Here is an 18,109-nt window from a genome sequence, read left to right as displayed (position 1 = left end):
TTGATCATTTCGTATCTTTTTCTTTCACTTTCTGACCTACTTTTGGAACAGTTTCCGTCTGATATTTGATATCACAACTTTGGTCTAAAATGTGTTAAAATTAACCAAATGAGGGCTCAAAACAATCCCTTGAATGATGGTTTAGTCTATTAACAGAAAAATAACTGCCAACTTTTTAAATTCAAATCACTTTTCAAGCAAAAATGCCAAATAATAGCTTAAAAAAATCTTCTCTTAATTCACGTATAGGCTGATTTTATCTCTTTTTTATTGTTTTAAATTGAATCACTTTGGATTTTTGAGTTTCGGTTGAACAAAACAAGCGATACGGAGATTGTGAAGACATCGTCTTGGGCTCTGAGAAATCACAGAGGGTTTTTCCTGACATTTTATAGACAAAACAATTAATCTATTAATCAATAATCTCTTTTTCTTCCAACCAGTAAATCAGTGAATCAATAACTTTTACTTTAGTAGACTTAAGCATGACTGATGTAACTTCGCTCTTATTAATATTATCTAATGCAAACATGGTAGACAGGTGTATAGTGAAGTCATGAAAAAAGAGTTGTGAATTTCCTAAACTTTCATGACACTGACAGGTCTTCTGTGTTTTAGTGAGTAGTGTGTTTGTACTCTTTTCTGTCCCACACACACACACACACACACACACTCTAGCACACAGAAACAATGAAACCTCGCCTCACCCTCTTCCACTTGGCCCACACACACACAGCTGAAGCTGCTCTGGCCAGCTAGCGAGTGAGTGAGTGAGCTATTTTAGGAACAAGAGGAGTCGGCTAAATAAATATGTGGTGGTGGTGGGGTGGGGCAACTGCGCTCTGTTGACAAACACACTGACCCCAGTTACATGACACCTACAGATTAGAGCACAGAAAAAGATGGTCATAGAGCTCTGAGAGCTACTTTCTGGTGAGGAGAGATAGTTGAAGTTGTTTCTAAGGCAAATCAAAATGATGAGAAATGTGAGATCCATGTTTCGCAGTTGGCACAATGATCATCTGTCCCCCCTCATTAGTGGCCATTTGGGGCCAGGGTGGGCAACAGGGAACAGAGCCAGAGCACTAGCTGAGGCCCTTTACTCCATAATGAATGGAGTTAAAGCTAAGTGCACAGGGCTCAGGGTGAAGTTGAAGGGAACGGTGCCAGGTAGAGCTAAGCTGCGGGGCTCTTCGGTCACTACGCCGTGGAGAGAAAATCCCAGTGAAGATGGCCAGCCTTTGTTAACTGGTGAGAGAGATGTTTTTGAGGTTACAAAACCACATGACAGCAGTTTCCAAATAGGTGCACCAAGGTTAATTTCAGTCTATTTATTAGTCAATTTAAACTGTATTCTTCATCTATCATCAAATTCTGTCTATTTTATTTGATTTTCATCAAAAGCATGTGAATTCATCCAAACTGAGACACATTTTACATGCAAAACTTTCATATTTTATTGTTATCTAAATGCATTAATATACCTGACATTGGCACATTAAATTTCCTCTGTGTTTAAAAGCTGCAATATATAAATTTTCCATGCCTAATGATGTTCCACTGTGGAAAGGTAATGTAGCTCATTAGCAAAGAAAGGCTACTGTCAAGCTTAGCTGAACTTCTTCAGCTCTTTGAACAGGGTAATCAGACAGTGCTTTGAGGAGACTGGGCACAGAAACAGATAACAAGAGCTCTTTGTTACATATGACGCTAGTGTTACACCTGCCAAAAGTTGTCTTGAACTTGCTCATGGTCACTGAGCCAGATGTGAGGCGTGAGCTAGCGCAGGAGAAACTGGGCCAGGGTTTGCAAGGACAGAGTCCCACCAAGAGTGGGTGAAGGCCGCGAGCTAAGGTTGTTTTATGGGCGCGTGCCAGAGGACAGAGCGACCCAGTCCCTGAAAATATCCCCTTCAAGCAGCCACTACTCCCTCGTAAACAAGATTCTGTATCACCGTGGGAGTTCTGCTCATGAAATACCTTAACAGTCTTGAGAGAGATATAAATGTTCACTGAAGTTACAGATGAAGAGACGAAGATTACAAAGCTGGAAGAGCTGGTGCTTCAAGAAAACACACTGAAAAAAGTAAAGACTGACTGCTGCTCATCAGTCCTGTCGCAGATGATGAATGGTGCTGGTGGGGGTTCAACTGCAGGGCGTGGGTGATAACTTTACACTCAGCTACAAAGCACAGTAAATTACACCTGACTGATGTGGTATTTTCCCCTCTGGACAGGTCTAGAAGACAAATTGGGAAGTCCCTCTGATTTATGACCATTCGCAAGACAACGCTGATTGACAAAGGTTACTCAATGGGTGCTGAGTGAAGAAAAACAGCCTCCTCTTTGGCTTGACCTCCCCTATGAGAGCTTCCATCTTCCATGACACTAAAATATAAAAATCACCAAACATGACGTAACACACAGAAAATCAGATTTCTGTATATTTGCTTCTAATTTCTGCAAACCTGCACAATTTGCCTTTTATTTTCCATCCCTCTTTGTCCATTCTATTACATTTAACTCTATCTTTCCATAACAAGGTGCAATAATAACAAGAATGACAATCTCCCTTATATAGCACCTTTAAAGCAAGAAAAACAAATTGCTTTCCAGTAAAATAAAATGCACAAACGAGGTATAAAAATGTTTGGTGGCAACATGGCAGAACAATATTTTGCAAGCAACAACTTATCTTGCGGTCAGACAAGAAGTCAGCTCTATAAAAATGTGTTTTAAGGTATTAAATCTACTTCATAGATGTGTCTGCCCGTACAGCAATAAGCCATGGTACTTCCATAGCCCGAGGCTTTGTTTTCCTCAGAGCTGTGGCATCATTAACTTTGGCAGCTGCTTCACTGAAGTTATGACTAAAAAGGAGGAAGCGAGACAAACACAAACAAGCTGGCATCACGGCCAAGAAATCCAATAAAGGAGGAACCCGATGGGCCCGAGTTGTGTCATTTATAAGAAATTCAGGGAGGAATAGAGGGAGGGAGTTACCTGGCTGCCCGGATTACCTGGCTGGCACAGACGAGGGAGTGAAGGATGAGTGTGAGACAAAGAGGTGGAAAAACAGAGCGGAGGTAAACGTAATTACAGGGACAAGCAGAGACATAGTGAGGCGGTAATAGCACACAATAACTGACACATCTGATGTGCCAATGATAGTGTTCCTATCACAGCGGGACATTAGTAGGCTGCAGCCAGGGGTTACCTCTACACAGATATGGTTACCATGGTTACAGGGCCTGGGGAGGCGGGAAACTTGCCCCTATCTTAACTATGAAAAATGGGAAGAAAATAAAATCTAAAAAAAAATTGTTTTAGGATAAAAAAACATCCATAAATGACGGTAATTAATTTCAATTATGTTGGGTTCATTTACTTTTTAAGCCAAATAAACCAAAAGTGCAAAACTACAAAAAAGTTAGGTTATTATACATCTCAAAATGCTAACTAGCTATTTAACTAGCTAGCTAACTAACTAACTTGGTTAAATCACCTTTTAAGCTCTTATAATTCCACTGAAAGCAAAGAAGGACACAGATATTTCAGTGTTTAGACAAAGACAGTTTTAGCCACACTGAGCTCAAGTTAACACTGCCGTGCTAAAGGTAAAAGTCAAACAGGATATTAAAGCTGCAGTGCACACGTTTGTGTTGGTTTGGTTTACATTAGCTGCCGGCCAGATACGTCAGGCTGCTACAAAGAGGGCAAATATCTGCACCTGCACCTTTTCCACCCACAACAATGACATTAATGTGGATTTGTGGATTTTAACGTCTCGATTAAAGAACATTAATGGTAATTAGAAAGCCACTCAGCCAGTCACATAAACACACACCTTGTCCCAACAGGGGTGGCTGTTTAGACCATCACCACAGTAAACCGACAAACAAAAGAAGATGTGTTCTCCCTGCACAGGCATGCATATGATAATTGCAGTGAAGAGGCAAAATGTTTGACTTAAAGGGCTGATGTCGGTGTCTAATGCCAAAGTAATGATGTTGCAGAGGGGAAAAGTGGAGCATCAAAGGAAAGCAGGAATTGAACCTGTCAGGCTTCCTGACTTCAAAAACAAATGGAAAGTCCTCAGAGGGGCTATGTTGCCTGTGTTTCAGTGGTTGGAAAATCACGATGAAATCTGGCTCAAAGAAATTATACAAAAAACTGAAACCTTGGATGCTGATTATTGGGAATCACAGCTAACTAATAAACACAATCTCTCAATGATATTCAATGGCAAATAACCAAACTGTATTTGTAGTTTGAGAATGAGTCTTGGTTTTGAGAGGATATCTAATAATGCATTTTCACTGAGGTACAATGTACAATTATTTCACCTCAAAACTTTTACTCAAAGCAGTGCAAACATTTGTTTTTTGGTTTAATTGAGACATTTAGCAATATTAGCGGTCATTTGAGGACATATATCTGTCCACCTGAAGAAGTTAACTCAATACTGACTCTCTTTATAGCTCCATTTTGGTCTCCACCAACTCCTGAGTGAAATATCTATCACTTTAGCTGCCACTTTGTTCATTAGACAGTTGCTAACTTCGCCTGCCTGCTGTTTGGGGTAGGGCAGGTAGTGTGCAGTCGGTTCATCAGATGGTTTCTTTGCAGAAAAGAACTGCCTGCGGCTAGAAACAGGGTTGTTGAGATTGACAAGAGTGAAGAAAAAGAGTAAAGTTGTGAACCTGAAAGCCAAAACAACAGGTTGAAAGATGCTCCATAAAGCTAAGTGGGACTGCAGAGTGGGACCTCACATTACACACAGTCATTTCATCACTTGTTAAAATGAAAATATTGATTAGTGCATCTTTAAGTTGCCTTTTGCAAATCTAACACAGAACTGAGGGGCTTTTGGACGTAAAAGGGCAACACTGAGGTGTTACACGAAAAGTAAAGAGAGAAGCAACAAGTGGGGAGTTTGAAAGGGACAAAATACACAAAATGAGGAAAGAAAAGGAAGAATGAAAGACAGACAGAGGAGAAAACCCAACAAATGAGGAGAAGTAGATTAGAGGTCTAATCCCTCTGAAGTGCAAACAGCCCTGAGGGGAGCGATGGCATTAAGGAGAAGGGACCGGGCACGTCGAACAAGCTAAGACAGCACTCCCACCGAGCATCCAGCCAGCCAAACACAGCCCCACCTCAGCTCCTCTCTGACAAACCTAAAGACCTTCATAAACACCCCCCAAGGGCCTGCAGATATAGAATAACCCCCCTCCTTTGCTCCCCTCTCCTCCTTTTTTCTGCTTCCTCACGCTTGCTCTAAATCTTCTGTGTTTTCGCTCGTCTTTCTTTCACGAGACGCAGAAAAGCAAAAGACAAAGTGTGACAGACAAATCTGGAGAGCGGGCGGTGGAATGCAAAGCCGTCAGGCACAATCACGAGCCCCCGCTGCCTTTGTGCTGGGACGACCTCTGACCTCTGGAGTTCACCGCGACCAATCGGGGGACAAACTGACAGCGTGCGCTTCATCAAAAGAGAAGAGGGAGTGGGGGCTGATATATGAAAGTGGCTGTGCCAAGGCTTGGCAGATGGAAGGTGATGATGTGGTGACATGTGGTGAGACTGCGAAGAGTCGTGGCAGTACTGAACAGCTGCCAAGACTCACACAGATCCCAATCACAGGTCTGATAAAAGACCTTCCACGTCAGTGATCAAAACCCACAAATAAAACCCACAAGACAGAAGAAAAGTAGATGATGAGTCCATAATTTCTAGAAGCTAAATCACTTGATCAGACTGATCACAGTTTCAATCATTCTTATCGATCCTTCCACACGAGCTGCTGTGCATCTACACCAAAGATAACAGGCTTTTCATGCCTTTTAACTTGGGCTGTCACAGTGTCAGATTTTCACTACGTAGCCAAAAGAATTCAAACTTTGTTTATTGTGTGTTTTGTCTCTTTCTTTGTCAAGTGAATGAGACTCAAATACGAGTGTAGGAGGGTGGAGAAAGAGTCTGTCGCCATAACTGTACAAAAGCGAGCAAAAAGAGCAATAACGCTGAATGTATACTGAAAGGGCAACCAAATGAACTGATAAACAAAAGATCCACGAGGCTCAACATCTGGCATCACCATATTATCATGTGTATTATTAACAATTCAGGTATGTCGCAACTCCTCTATTTTTAACTTTACTTGAAGAGATGGAGGAAAATCAGTGATGTAGCAATAGTTTGGATGGATGGGTAAGTGGGTGGATGGATGGATGGATGGATGGATGGATGCAAACACTATTATCACCCTGTTGTCAAACACCCAGATAAGAAGAAGAGAAAAAGTTAGAGCAGAGGGCAGCATCTGTCAACAGTTACACCAGCGCACCTCTGTCACTATTGTTTTTGGACGCGTTCACAAACGTCTAATTGTTCTAAAGTGTTACAAAGATTGCATAACATTCCTCAGAACTACAGACAGGCCTGTGCAGGGCCCTGACTAATTATAACGAAGGTTACCATCATTCATGAGGTTTTTGTTTTAAGGGAAGCTCATAATGGTACTGGAACAGACTGAGGTACAAAATGCTGAATTCTTCAACCAACAAGCAAGAAATCCATGTGGAAGAACGAAATATTATGAATGGATGATTATCGGCTGATATACTGCAGTAAATTCAATCCAAAAAATCTCAACCTAGATTAGCAAATGTAAGATTTTGTGATTGATAAATTCAGTACCTTTGGGTTTTGACTCTTGGTTTGGACAACAAGCAATTAAAAGCTGTCACTTTTCGCTGAAGGAACTTGGGATGGGCATTTTTCACCATTTTCTTACACATTATAAATGAAGCAATCGATTAAAGTCATTGAGAATTTAATTAGCCCGAACCTCTCTTTCTATATAACTCATATTTGGTTGCACACATGGGAGTCCCCTGTCCTGAAGATTAGCTTTCTTTGTCTGCACTGCTGTGGCAATAAATAGCCCAAAAGCCAGTGTGTCCTCTTACATAGTTCAGCGAGGGTATTTCCCAAAGGAAAACCAAGCTCAAGATGTCTTTCATGCCACCTGCACAGGTAACACACACACAAACACGGAGACATAGGTTTTTATGGGAATGGGGAAACATGCGCCAATGCATGCAAGCACCACACAGGTAGCAGAGCTTTAAGTGTGGGCGTGGGAGAAGAACAACAGGGGCTTTTCAACGGTATGTTAAACCTAGTATGTGTGGTTTACAGGTTTCCTAATGCACTTTACTGACAAAGGGTTTTAGCCTTGCTCGGTAGGTAAAAGTAGGGTGACACTGGAGGGACAAAAAGCATGCAAACAACTGAGGTGTAAGCAGGGACGAGAAAGCGGATGAAAGGTAGCAGCGTTTTTATCTACCACATTTCAAAACAGCGTCAGAACTTTTTCATGAACTTGACTAATTCTTGATTTCAGGCAAAAGCCTTCGGGGACAGTTCAGTTTCTGCCATCCCTAAATATCCAGGAACATGCTGATATTCAAACCAAGACCCCTGAAATATTTTGTACCTGACAGTTTAGTCATAAATCATGTTTAATTAGGTTTGACAGCTTTCTCTGTGCTACAATCATGTGGTCAAACTTTTTTTTTAGTTTGACACCTTCTTTTTCTCTCAAATAGCAAAGAACATTCATATTTATAAAACTGAGTGATATAGTCTATTGAAAATTGTGAAATTTATCAAACACCAAACCTTGCAAAGCTTTTCTAGACTGTTTAGCTCGCATAGATTGTTTCTTAAGTATGATACAAAAGTAAAGGTCTTGGTAATAATGATTTGTCACCTTTGACTCTGGGCTTTACGATCATGTTAGCACAAGTCAGTTAACAGGTGTACAAAAACCCGCATTTCTATAACCACATACATTCAATCAGGTGTGACTGAACAAATATGAGTTTATTTCTGTCCTGAAGGCACATTTTTAAGAGTTTTTCACGCTCTGCAAATGAGGGGAAAATAAAAAACATCTTGCAGCTAAGAGTGACACGCAGATACATAAAACATCAACTGTTATTTTTATTCTCAATTAATCTGCCAAATATTTTTATCTTTATTTTGAATGAAAAAAAATCTACAAATTGCTTATTTCATCCAATCAACCAATCCTGAGTGATTAAGAAAAGTTGGAGACAGTGAATGTTTTGAATTTTTGTTTGAAAATTGATTAAGATGAAAACCAATTAATGGCAATTAAAATTTTGTTCAATTAATTGATTAATTTGCTGCATATAAAGTTATACTGAGAACAAGACAGAAAGAAAGAAAGAAAGAAAGAAAGAAAGAAAGAAAGAAAGAAAGAAAGAAATGGGCTGTGACACCACATGGAGGCTGGAGAGGTTGTGCGGACCACTGCCCACAAATCACACCATAAATCAACCTGTAATGAATTGTCTGACTTGTGGAAGCAGTGGGGGCAAAAAGTGATAGGAAAGAGGGTTGTGAAGGGGTAGTAATGAAACCACAAATCAACCACCGATCAGTTGCTCACTTAGCGTTTCTGGAATGTTTCAGCCTATAGCACCTGCGGGGAGTGGGAGATAGCCCGACAAGTCCTGCCAAGCTCTGGAGGAATTCAATGGAAGGGGGAGGGAGAGGAGAGGAGAGGAGAGGAGAGGAGAGGAGAGGAGAGGAGAGGAGAGGAGTATCTCCTACACTCGTGTCATAAGTAAATAGACAAATAGATAAGTTGATTGACAGGAAATTAATTGGTCAAATGATTCATTATTTGAAAGGTGCCTGACACTAATGTTCTTACATTGTGGATTGAAGTTGCTTTAAAGCATCTTTAATCCACATTCTACAAATAAGAGCTGAAACAATTAGTTGATTAATTGATCGGTCAACAACAATCAACCAGCAACTATTCTGACAATTGATCAATGGCTTTGGTAATTTTATAAAGTGTCAAAACATGAGCTGATTCTGGCTTTTCAAGACTGAGGGTTTGATGCTTTTTTGTTAAACATGATGGTAAACTGAATATATTTACGTTAAAAGATGCAGGTTGGATACTTCACCTTGGGCTCTGGGAAATTATAATGGTCAATTTTCCCTATGTTCTGAGATTTATAACCCTAACCCTAACCCTAACAGGAAGGATTATTGAGTTTATTTTTTTTTTTTAAATCATTAGCTGCAAGCCTACAAGAGAATCATGTTTACCTAACATCAAAACTGACAAAAAAGAATGTGGACTTGGTGTTTCAAGAGTCTGCTCATTAAATTTCATATTGTACAAAAATAAAAGTGTGGAACAGTAAGAAAAATACACCTAAAAATCTAAAACTGCACCTCATTCAACAATCATCAGCAAAAATGCTACATTAAGAGTTAAAAGAGAAAAAATCTGTTTGGTACAGTTGCATCCATTCCTGCAACACAAGAGGTCAATCAAATATTTTCTTACAACCCTCATTTGTCACATCATGTACATTAGACATGGTTGCACCCATCCATTTTGCATTCCAACTAGAAAATGTAAGAAGTACATTTCTAACTGTCCAGGTTGTACAGAATCATTTGCTCCCTCCTCTCCTTCCCGGCACGCCTCCTCCCCTCTCCTCACCATTCCTCCTCACCTGTGTGCGACGTTTTCCCTGTGCCAACAACTGTGTCAGGCCTTGCAGACACTCTGGATAAACTCCTACAGATGCTCCCTCTGTATGTTCACTTAAGCATTATTCTCAAAAATGACTTTGCAGCATCATAAATCTAAAACAGAGCTAAAAAAAAAAAAGGGGGCTACCTGAAAGAACCCGTGGTACGGGTTTAGGGTTGATAACTAATAACATAAATAAAGCTAAGTCGCTAATGTGGCTCAATATACATTAGCACTGCAGCTTATAGCTTGTGACATCTCAGTTTAGTTAGCCTGAACAAACGGCTTGTTTTAGCATCATAACTAGCAAACTAAACAAACGCTAACATGCTACTTGAACCAAAATACATAGTTAGCTTCTTCTAGATGGTAAGATACTGTGGTTAGCTAGCTAACAAGCTGAACACAAATTGTCCAAAATGTGTAAGTTTTACTGTCGCTACATAGCCAACGTTAGCATAAACAGCTGTTTGCTTAGCAGTCTAGAAGAGTCAAACTTTATTCCTTTACTTGCTGTGTCCAGTGGTGGAAACCAGCACCAATGTTGACTCTTGTTTTGCCTCTATTTCTATTATTAATTTTCTTCTACCGAAGTTAGGATGCTAACCACGTAGCCTCGGTCTGTCTTGTCACTTTCTGATACCGAGTCACTGTAACGTCCAGTCTACCCTGAAGAAGTAACGCTGCCCAGAGGACGTATTATAACCTCTTGTAATGTGAGTTCAAGGCTGAAGATCTTGGCCAGACTGGTGAGTTAACAGCTATTAATGCTAACTTTGGCTGTGTAGCAATAGCTAAACTTACAAAAAGCTCCTTTAACTGCATCTTGATGATAAAAACAGACAGTAACAGCATTTTTCATTTGTTTTCCATCCAATATCCAATCATGCTAAAATTGTAACACAAATGTACACAATCCAAATACAAGCCAAATGCCCTAATACTGAAGATATTTCCAAAATTTCCAGCACATATCAGGATATAGGACACTTTTACATGCAGTGTCTGTAGTAGGGTTTATAAAAAAATAAAAAATTTTAAAAAAGTCATACGCAACTATTATTTTGATTTGGTTGCATTTGTACCTTAAACAAACCTTATCTTATGCCCACTACAATGCCATCGCTGTTTCATCTGGCATGCTATGGTATTTACAGGGAGAGATAACCGGGTGTGTCTGTGTTTACTCTCATCTGCCGATACTGATAAATACAACTTTTCCTCTGGTGCCAAGGTACAGTAGCGCAGGAAGGCAATTAACCTCATAATCTGGTCCAGCCGAAAGACATGCTAGCTCTGGGCTGGACCACTGCATCACCACAGCAACAACGAAAGACACGGTTACCAAGGTTACAACAACCCAGACCACCCAATGAACTCATCTGTCACTCACTCACACACACATCTATGCATCCACTCAGCCACCCACTCAGCCACTCACATACAACACAGGACAACAGGGAGGAGGGGAAGTGGGTGGAGGAGTCAGTTCAGAGTCAATGCAGCTCCATCAGCTGAGTCCTATTGAGTCGCAAGAAGCTTTTTTATGCCAATTCGCTTTAATGTTCCCCATCAGCGTCTCAATCGCAGCTGATGACGACCTCACCAGCATTTCCTGTCACTCGGCTGGTGGAGCAAGGCACTGACACTGGCAGGGTTAACGGTTCGATTCCCTCTGATAAAGCAGGGATGTGACAACATAGGATTATGGCTGATTGCGCTTCAGATTGCAGACAATCATTTAATTATTAGGCCTGTAACATATTGTGGCTGCATCCACTAAATACCCTGCACCGTCACACCATCAAACACAGCCACTGCTCTTTCTTATTCTAATTCAGGATGAGTGTAGAGCTGCTTTGACCCATCTGTCCTGACCCTTGTCCTCACAGGAGGCCGGTTGGTGTCCCAGCACTGTAGTAACCTCCCTGCACTCTTCTTCTGTTGTACAATTAGCTGATGCTGCATGCTTTTTTTTCCACCTCTGTGCCATATTGTTGCTGCTTTCTTGTTCATTGAACCCTCACTTTCGTGTGAAAACCAGGTATCTCTAAAATGCCAACTTTTCATGAGCTGCTGAAGGAAACACAGTCCTGTTTTCACCTTTGTGGCAAGTACATAGTTTATGTACCTTAAGAGTTTAACATTCAAACAGGCCTAATATACTGATGAAAAAAATATATAAAAGGTTTAAAACATGCAATCTGCAGCTATTATATTACTTTCACACTAGCACTACAGCACATGTGTCCCTCAGAGGAGAAATACTTGTATAGGCTAGGTGTGGCTTGTTGCCCCAATAATCTCCATATCCTAAATATTCAGCAGGGCGGGGTTTGAAGTGCAAATGACTATGAGCGGGCCCACTCAAATATGAACTGCTTCTTCACTCCCTCAGGCTGCACATAAATAGGCCTACAGACCTATGAGCCAAAGCTTTAAAAAAACACACACACACACACACACACACAAAAAACATCATCCACATAGTTTAGACAGTGTTTGGTACAAACTGAAGACATCTGGAAGTGTAATTTCAAATGAAAAGAAACCGGAGTGTCCTAAAAGTTTTGTAAAGTGACAAAAAGAATTATTCAGAGTTGTGTGTCCTTATGCTGCGGGCTGCAGACACCCACAGCGTGACGCATGGAGGAGTTAAACCCATGTAAAAGCCCTGTGCAGGGTGCAGGGTGCAGGGTGTCTGCATGCGTATGAAAGTCGCTCTGCAAACACACAAACGTGTAATTTTATGCAACAGGAGGCTGCTGCAGGTTTACACTGGGTGGCTGTCGGCAGAGTGAGCTCCCCGTTTTGGTCGCATTAGGTCAAGCAGCTGATTCACATGCACGAAAAGTATCTGCTCCAGCAGCTGCCCCACGACAATGCACCTCAACATTTAAAATGAGAGCTCGGCTTGGTTGTTTAAAGTTTACATCTATGCTATAGGTCAAATAAACGGAGTGGAGGACCGTGCACTTCACCTGAAGGAGGGTAATAGTAAACAAATGGGACTTACTCCGTGCGCAGATCCCACCGCCACGGCCACTGCTACGACACAAATCCTGCCAAAGAAATTCATATTTTTCATGAGTGTGTTTTGTCTTCAGGTAAACTGCGCCGGGTCTGGCCTGATATTTAGCCCACAGCAGCGAGTAGTGCTGCGGCAGCCTGCAACCCCGAAAACTAAACTCAGGAGAAATCAGATTTTAAAAGGAGGAGAAAAAAAAATGCTTACAGGAATTTCATTTTTGATCCGCCTGGCAGAGAGGGGAGCGCAGGTCGAGACTCGATCCCCCTTGTCTTCACCAGCAAAGCCCTTCAAACGCGCTCATCGACTGCTCCAAAAACCCCGTCATCTACCCGGAGACACACAGGGAAAGAGAGATAAAGTAGTCCCACCGCCAGACATACAAACCACCGCTGTCTACACACTCCAACACACACCCCCGAGCATTAAGACACAAGCAGCGCGGAACCCCGCGACTTTCTGGCTGATTTCTTTCATAATATCAGAGCTTATCCAACTCACCAAAGTCGCAGCGGTGAAGTCGCTGCTGCGCTCTCCGGGCTGTTGCGCTTCAACTCAGCAGCGCACCACAGCAGAGGGAGAGGAGGGGCCAACACATGTCATTCATGCCTCCGTACCTTTGGCTTTAGCCTACAACAGGAACTTTTTAGCCATGCACAGAGACCAGAACCTCTGCACACTGCTCTGATCCGGCAAAGGAGAATCATCATTTTCTCCAATGCAAGTTTTCATCCATGAAACATAAGAATTAAAGACATTTTTGGATTGTGAATAACTTTATACTCACGATACTCAATTCTGAAACTTTTTTGTACCTCTCCCCAGTGATATCAATATAAAATGCATAAAAAGTGAGTGTAAAGTGGCCATATCATTGTTTTTTGCAAAATTAGCAGCAATAAATTGATCTTGCCAATCTCTACAAAGATATAAAACCTGCTACTAAACGATAACTTTAATTCCATCTGCATATTTATGTGGGACGTCATACATTTACAATAAAAGCTTTTCCTCTCAGGTCACAAACATGGCCACTACAAGTCATCTCAGCTTTGTGTTGTGGGGTCAGGTCTATTTTAAGTAAATAAAATTAAAAGCTTTATTTAAACAACTGTCCTGATGTCCGCTCTAAACATGGTGCAGACACTGAGTTACTCAAGTTGCAAACAGTCCTCTTTTAGCTCGTCAAGGTTCTATTCTTGTTCAACACGAGCTGAGTGAGGCGACGCCGCTATTTATCACATCATTTTTCTGATGTCCGACTTTGTTCAGACGACGCTCATGTTCCTGCTCGAGCTGCATGTTGCATCTGAGATAAAGGGAACTGTCTTCTTCTTGTGGTCTGTCTCCAAGGATCCCACCTGCGGCCTCATTAGTTTCGTACTTTGTCTGTCAAATTGTAGAAATATTGTGTATTTTCGTTGCTGCCTGAATCAATATATCACTTTCCCATAGCTATACTCCCAATCCCAACCCTAACCCTAAACTCACTGCCTATAGACACCACGATTTCTCAAACCTTTCTTCAAACTAAGCCGATAACTGCTCATCAAGTTGAATGATCAACATCAAGCTTCCTCCCAGATAGTAAGATACATCCGGCCTATACTTGGGCCACATGCTTGTGTTTCTTCTGGCCCAGTGTACGCCCAAGTCTGGCCCGAATACAGCGTGATGGTCAGATGCTACTTCCACATCTGGACCAATTCTGATGCAGACAAAGAAAATCTTCCAGCTGTCAGCCAACACCAGAGGATACCAGCCAGAATATGTGGAAGTATATGGTCCAGACTCGGGCCGTGGAACCGGGGGCCAGACGTTTCATTTTTCCATATTTGGGCTGAAAGTTTTGACATTTTTTTATCTTATAAGAGGGAAAAAATGTGAACTTGCAAAGCTTGGTCTCCACCAGTTAAAGAGGGACAAATGAAGATGTGCGTCACATTTTATCAATAAACACACAAAAATGTCAAGGACAACACAATAAAGCCCAGTACTTTTTTCAATTGCACTTCTTGATGTAAAGATTGCAAAATGCGACTGGGCAACATCGTACCCTCAACAACAACAAAAAAAAAAAAAGTCATACACCCAAAAAAAAAAAAGCTGTTTTATGGAGAATTGAAGTGTCATTTGCATGGTACAGTGTACACGTTCATGATTTTTGAATTGTGGTGGTTATGTATGATTTTAACATGCATTTTACCATATAGACTGATCCAACAGATACACATGTTGGGATTAAACCCACATCACTAAAGCTCCTCCAACACTGTGAAGATACTGGGTCTGACACTCCTACCTGATTTTAAAAAAAATGATGGTCTTGTGAAACTTTTAGCTACATTAAAGGAAGAAAATCTGCACCTGAAGTGTCAGTATATCACTTTCATGTGCGTGTGTGAGGAAGTTTTGATAATCTCATCCATAAACTGTAAGTTGATTGTAGTCACTGTCTGTGAATAAGACTTTTTACAGTTCATTTAATGGCCCCATTCAAAGAATGCAACAGTAAAATGAGGAGAAGATGATGCACTTCATTTATGAAAAAAAAAAACCTCTCTTCCATTCTGCCAGCAGCATCCCTCTGTCAGGAGTCAAAAGTGACTATTTGACCTTTAATAATCTGGCAGGAATGCAACATGCCCAGGCGTATAGAAAATGTCAAATAAAGGTTTAATGCCAAACCTTTTTTTGTGCAGCCTCAGGCGTTGGGTAGGATTGGATAGGCACGCAGGAGGAAGGCCATATCCATCCGCTGGTGCGGAGGTCCTAACATCACTGCCTTCTCTTTAATTGTGAGAGAAAATCTAAAACGACAGAGACAAATCTCCCGCTGGACTGAAGTGATTGTCTCTCTGGGGCCACGTTTCCGCGCTCAAATTATCCTGAAACTTTATTCTATATTAATTGTCTGTCGTGGTGTAGGTGCACACGGGCAGATATCAGTGCGCACTGGGTGTGGGAAGTAGATCCGGCTAGTGCAGGTTTGCAAGTCGAGAGGAGAAAAAGTTTAGAGAGGGGGGACTGCAGAGGCGCACGGTGCCAGAGCCAGGACCAGCAGAAGCCTCTGCAAGCGCAACAACAGCCAGCACAGCCGAGAAGAAGCGTCTTCCTCATTACTCCTATTCCGCTGAGAGCAAGTGTGCACCGGGGGGCGGGGGGCGAGCAGGGCTATGACATGCGAGTAGAGAACCGCAGAGTTTGTCAGTGTTAACGCAGGCGGATCCTTGTTTAATTCCCCCCCAAGATGAGTAAAGACTTGAAGAGCCTGCGACAGCTCACCGCGCCGCTGCTCTTCCTCGCCCTGTGCGTCGCGGTGCAGCGATCCGACTCAGCGGTAAGTGCGTTTCCGCTTGTTTTTGTGTATTTGCAGAGATTTAGGTGCAAACTAACGGCAAGATACCCGCGGGAAGGAGCCGAGGGACCTGCCGCTCTCACTGAGCCGGCGCCGGGACACCGCCGCCGGCTCCAACCTGCGAGCTCAACTGTCGTTTATAAATAGAGGAGCTGCTTTATAACAAGCGCGTATCCTCCTGCGTTATCATAATAACGATAATAATGCTCCTGCTGCTGTTTCCGCTGTGTTGCAGTGGAATTAATAACCTTGTAATTATTATGCTGAGCCTTTATGGGACTTTTTTTTTTTTTTTTTAACGACGGGCACCTTCAAGAGTTGTGCTTTGTAGTTCCACGGATGATCGGACGGTGTTTCTGTCCCGTTCCCTGCGCATCATGTTTCTCCTTCCCTTCTGTTCTGGCATCCTTGTAGCAACACGACTTCTCCCTTCCCCTTGTTATCATGCAAAGATTCAGACTTTCAAAAACAAAAAAAAAACAAACAAAAAAAAGCAAAAGGCTGTGTGCATTATGGGGGGACGCGGCGGTGGCGCGCCGTGTGCCTGTCTTTAAAAGCCCGCCTGCCTCCAGATTAAAACATCAGCCGTAACATCCCTGCTGCCTGCCTTTTCAGACATGTTGTGGTTCAGAGTGATTTTTCTCAGGTGTATCTCTCCCCTGCAGGTGTGTTTTAGGTTGACAGCAGCTGCTTACTGACACATACTGAAGTGTTTGTGTGAATAAAATCAGTCTTTGCTGGCTGATTGTGCTCCTAACAGCCTGTGGGTTTTGGACTCTGTGCAGCCACAGCAGCAGGAACATGACTCTGGTTTCAGTTCATATGGAACCAAGGTGAAAGTCGCTTTGCACTTAGGATGCATGTAGGAGCAAAGATCCAGGAGGTGTGTGTGTGTGTGTGTGTTTATGCATACTTTACCTCTGTTCACTCTGCATTAGTTTAACTGACTGGCTCCTCAGCTGCAGCCCTCAAACTTAACATCTCCGTAAAGAGTGAGTCTGAATGTGTGTGTCTGCTGTTTGTGTGTGTTTGCAAGTGTGTGTGTCAGTGGAAGTTTCTCAAGTCTGGCTTCTCATGTAATATTCCAACAGGCTGGACAGTAGGTGCTGAATATTCACGATTCATTAATAATGCATGAGGACTGGTTGCATGCTGATTGACGTGGCCCCGCCCACAAACGAGGCGTGTCCAATCAAGCCTGCACACATGCAGCTCGTCAGGTTTATACTGTGAGAATGAGCCTGTGAGAGTATTAGGACTTTATATGGAGACTTTTATGTATCTCCACTCATTCAGTTGAGATTCAGCTCTGATTCAGTCTTCCCACTGTTTATAGAGAAGAGAAATGTACACATACTGTAGGCCTAACAACAGGTGGCGGCCTCTCCTGAGTTTATGCATCTTGTCTAGAAAATATACAATGAACATGTGAACTTTAGAGACCTTTCTCCTGCTGATGCTGCTGCAGCGTAAACTACTTTATATCTTCAGTTTCCTGAAAGCTGGAAGCCCTAATACAGGCACTGACGTAATCTGACGGACAGATGTGGTTGTAGAAGGATTTACGTCTGTTTCAGGAGCAGGAAAATACGTAAAAATACAAACACAGCAGCATCTAAAATATTGTTAGTGTGCAGCCAACACATTAGAGCAAACATGTGGAACACAAGTGATAAGAGAAGTGAAAGGTAAAAGAATCTGCTAAAGGTGTGTTCGGTTTTGGTTGTGTATGTTACAGCGTTGGCTTGTTGAGTGGACAGACTAGTTGTTACTGTTGCCAGACGTAAAGTTAAGGGTGTGGGCGGGGGGAATGTGGCCTCTCGGAGAGGATGAGGATGAAGAGGAAGAGGGGGTTGGAGAATGAGAGGGAAAGTGTGAAAGTCCATTCTTGACCTTGGGAAGAGAAGTTTGGTCCACTTACTATAACTTTCGACCACCTCACATGGGCTTCATCAGGGAGTGGAAGAGGGGCTGATAAAGTGAAGGTGCAGGGGGCTATTGGACACACACACACACACACACACACACACACACACACACACACACACACACACACACACACACACGTTCTGCTCTCACTGAGGCCCCCTAGTGGAAGAAAGGTGCGCATGAAACAGGAATTCAACCTGCCT

The 18,109-nt window shown here is 42.2% G+C and overlaps 2 protein-coding genes across 8 annotated transcripts in view; one reads left to right on the top strand and one right to left on the bottom strand.

The window, feature by feature from the left end:
* The window catches only part of col4a6 (collagen, type IV, alpha 6), a 121,311-nt gene extending 105,979 nt beyond the window's left edge, over window positions 1-15,332 (bottom strand). For 2 of the 6 annotated variants that reach the window (XM_071459797.1, XM_071459801.1), the window contains exons 1-3: window positions 13,121-13,305; window positions 12,827-12,947; window positions 12,608-12,653 (exon numbers count right to left, since the gene is read on the bottom strand). In XM_071459797.1, coding sequence (XP_071315898.1) covers window positions 12,608-12,653; window positions 12,827-12,837 — 57 coding nt within the window. In that variant the 5' untranslated portion in view covers window positions 12,838-12,947; window positions 13,121-13,305. Of the gene's footprint in view, window positions 1-12,607; window positions 12,654-12,826; window positions 12,948-13,120; window positions 13,306-15,307 lie in introns of those variants that run through there. The other 4 variants (XM_071459798.1, XM_071459800.1, XM_071459802.1 and 1 more) reach the window with 4 other exon arrangements.
* A 218-nt stretch (window positions 15,333-15,550) lies between these two features.
* col4a5 (collagen, type IV, alpha 5 (Alport syndrome)) overlaps window positions 15,551-18,109 on the top strand; it is a 48,058-nt gene continuing 45,499 nt past the window's right edge. The window contains exon 1 of one of the 2 annotated variants that reach the window (XM_071459804.1): window positions 15,551-15,959. In XM_071459804.1, the coding sequence (XP_071315905.1) occupies window positions 15,870-15,959 (90 nt within the window). In that variant the 5' untranslated portion in view covers window positions 15,551-15,869. The remainder of the gene's footprint in view (window positions 15,960-18,109) is intronic. The other variant, XM_071459805.1, reaches the window with a different exon arrangement.

Source organism: Trachinotus anak, unplaced genomic scaffold (assembly GCF_046630095.1).
Source record: "Trachinotus anak isolate AG129_WGS33_773 ecotype Australia unplaced genomic scaffold, CSIRO_AGI_Tana_v1 ptg000023l, whole genome shotgun sequence".
NCBI lineage: Eukaryota > Metazoa > Chordata > Actinopteri > Carangiformes > Carangidae > Trachinotus > Trachinotus anak.
This window is presented reverse-complemented; position numbering and strand designations above follow the sequence as displayed.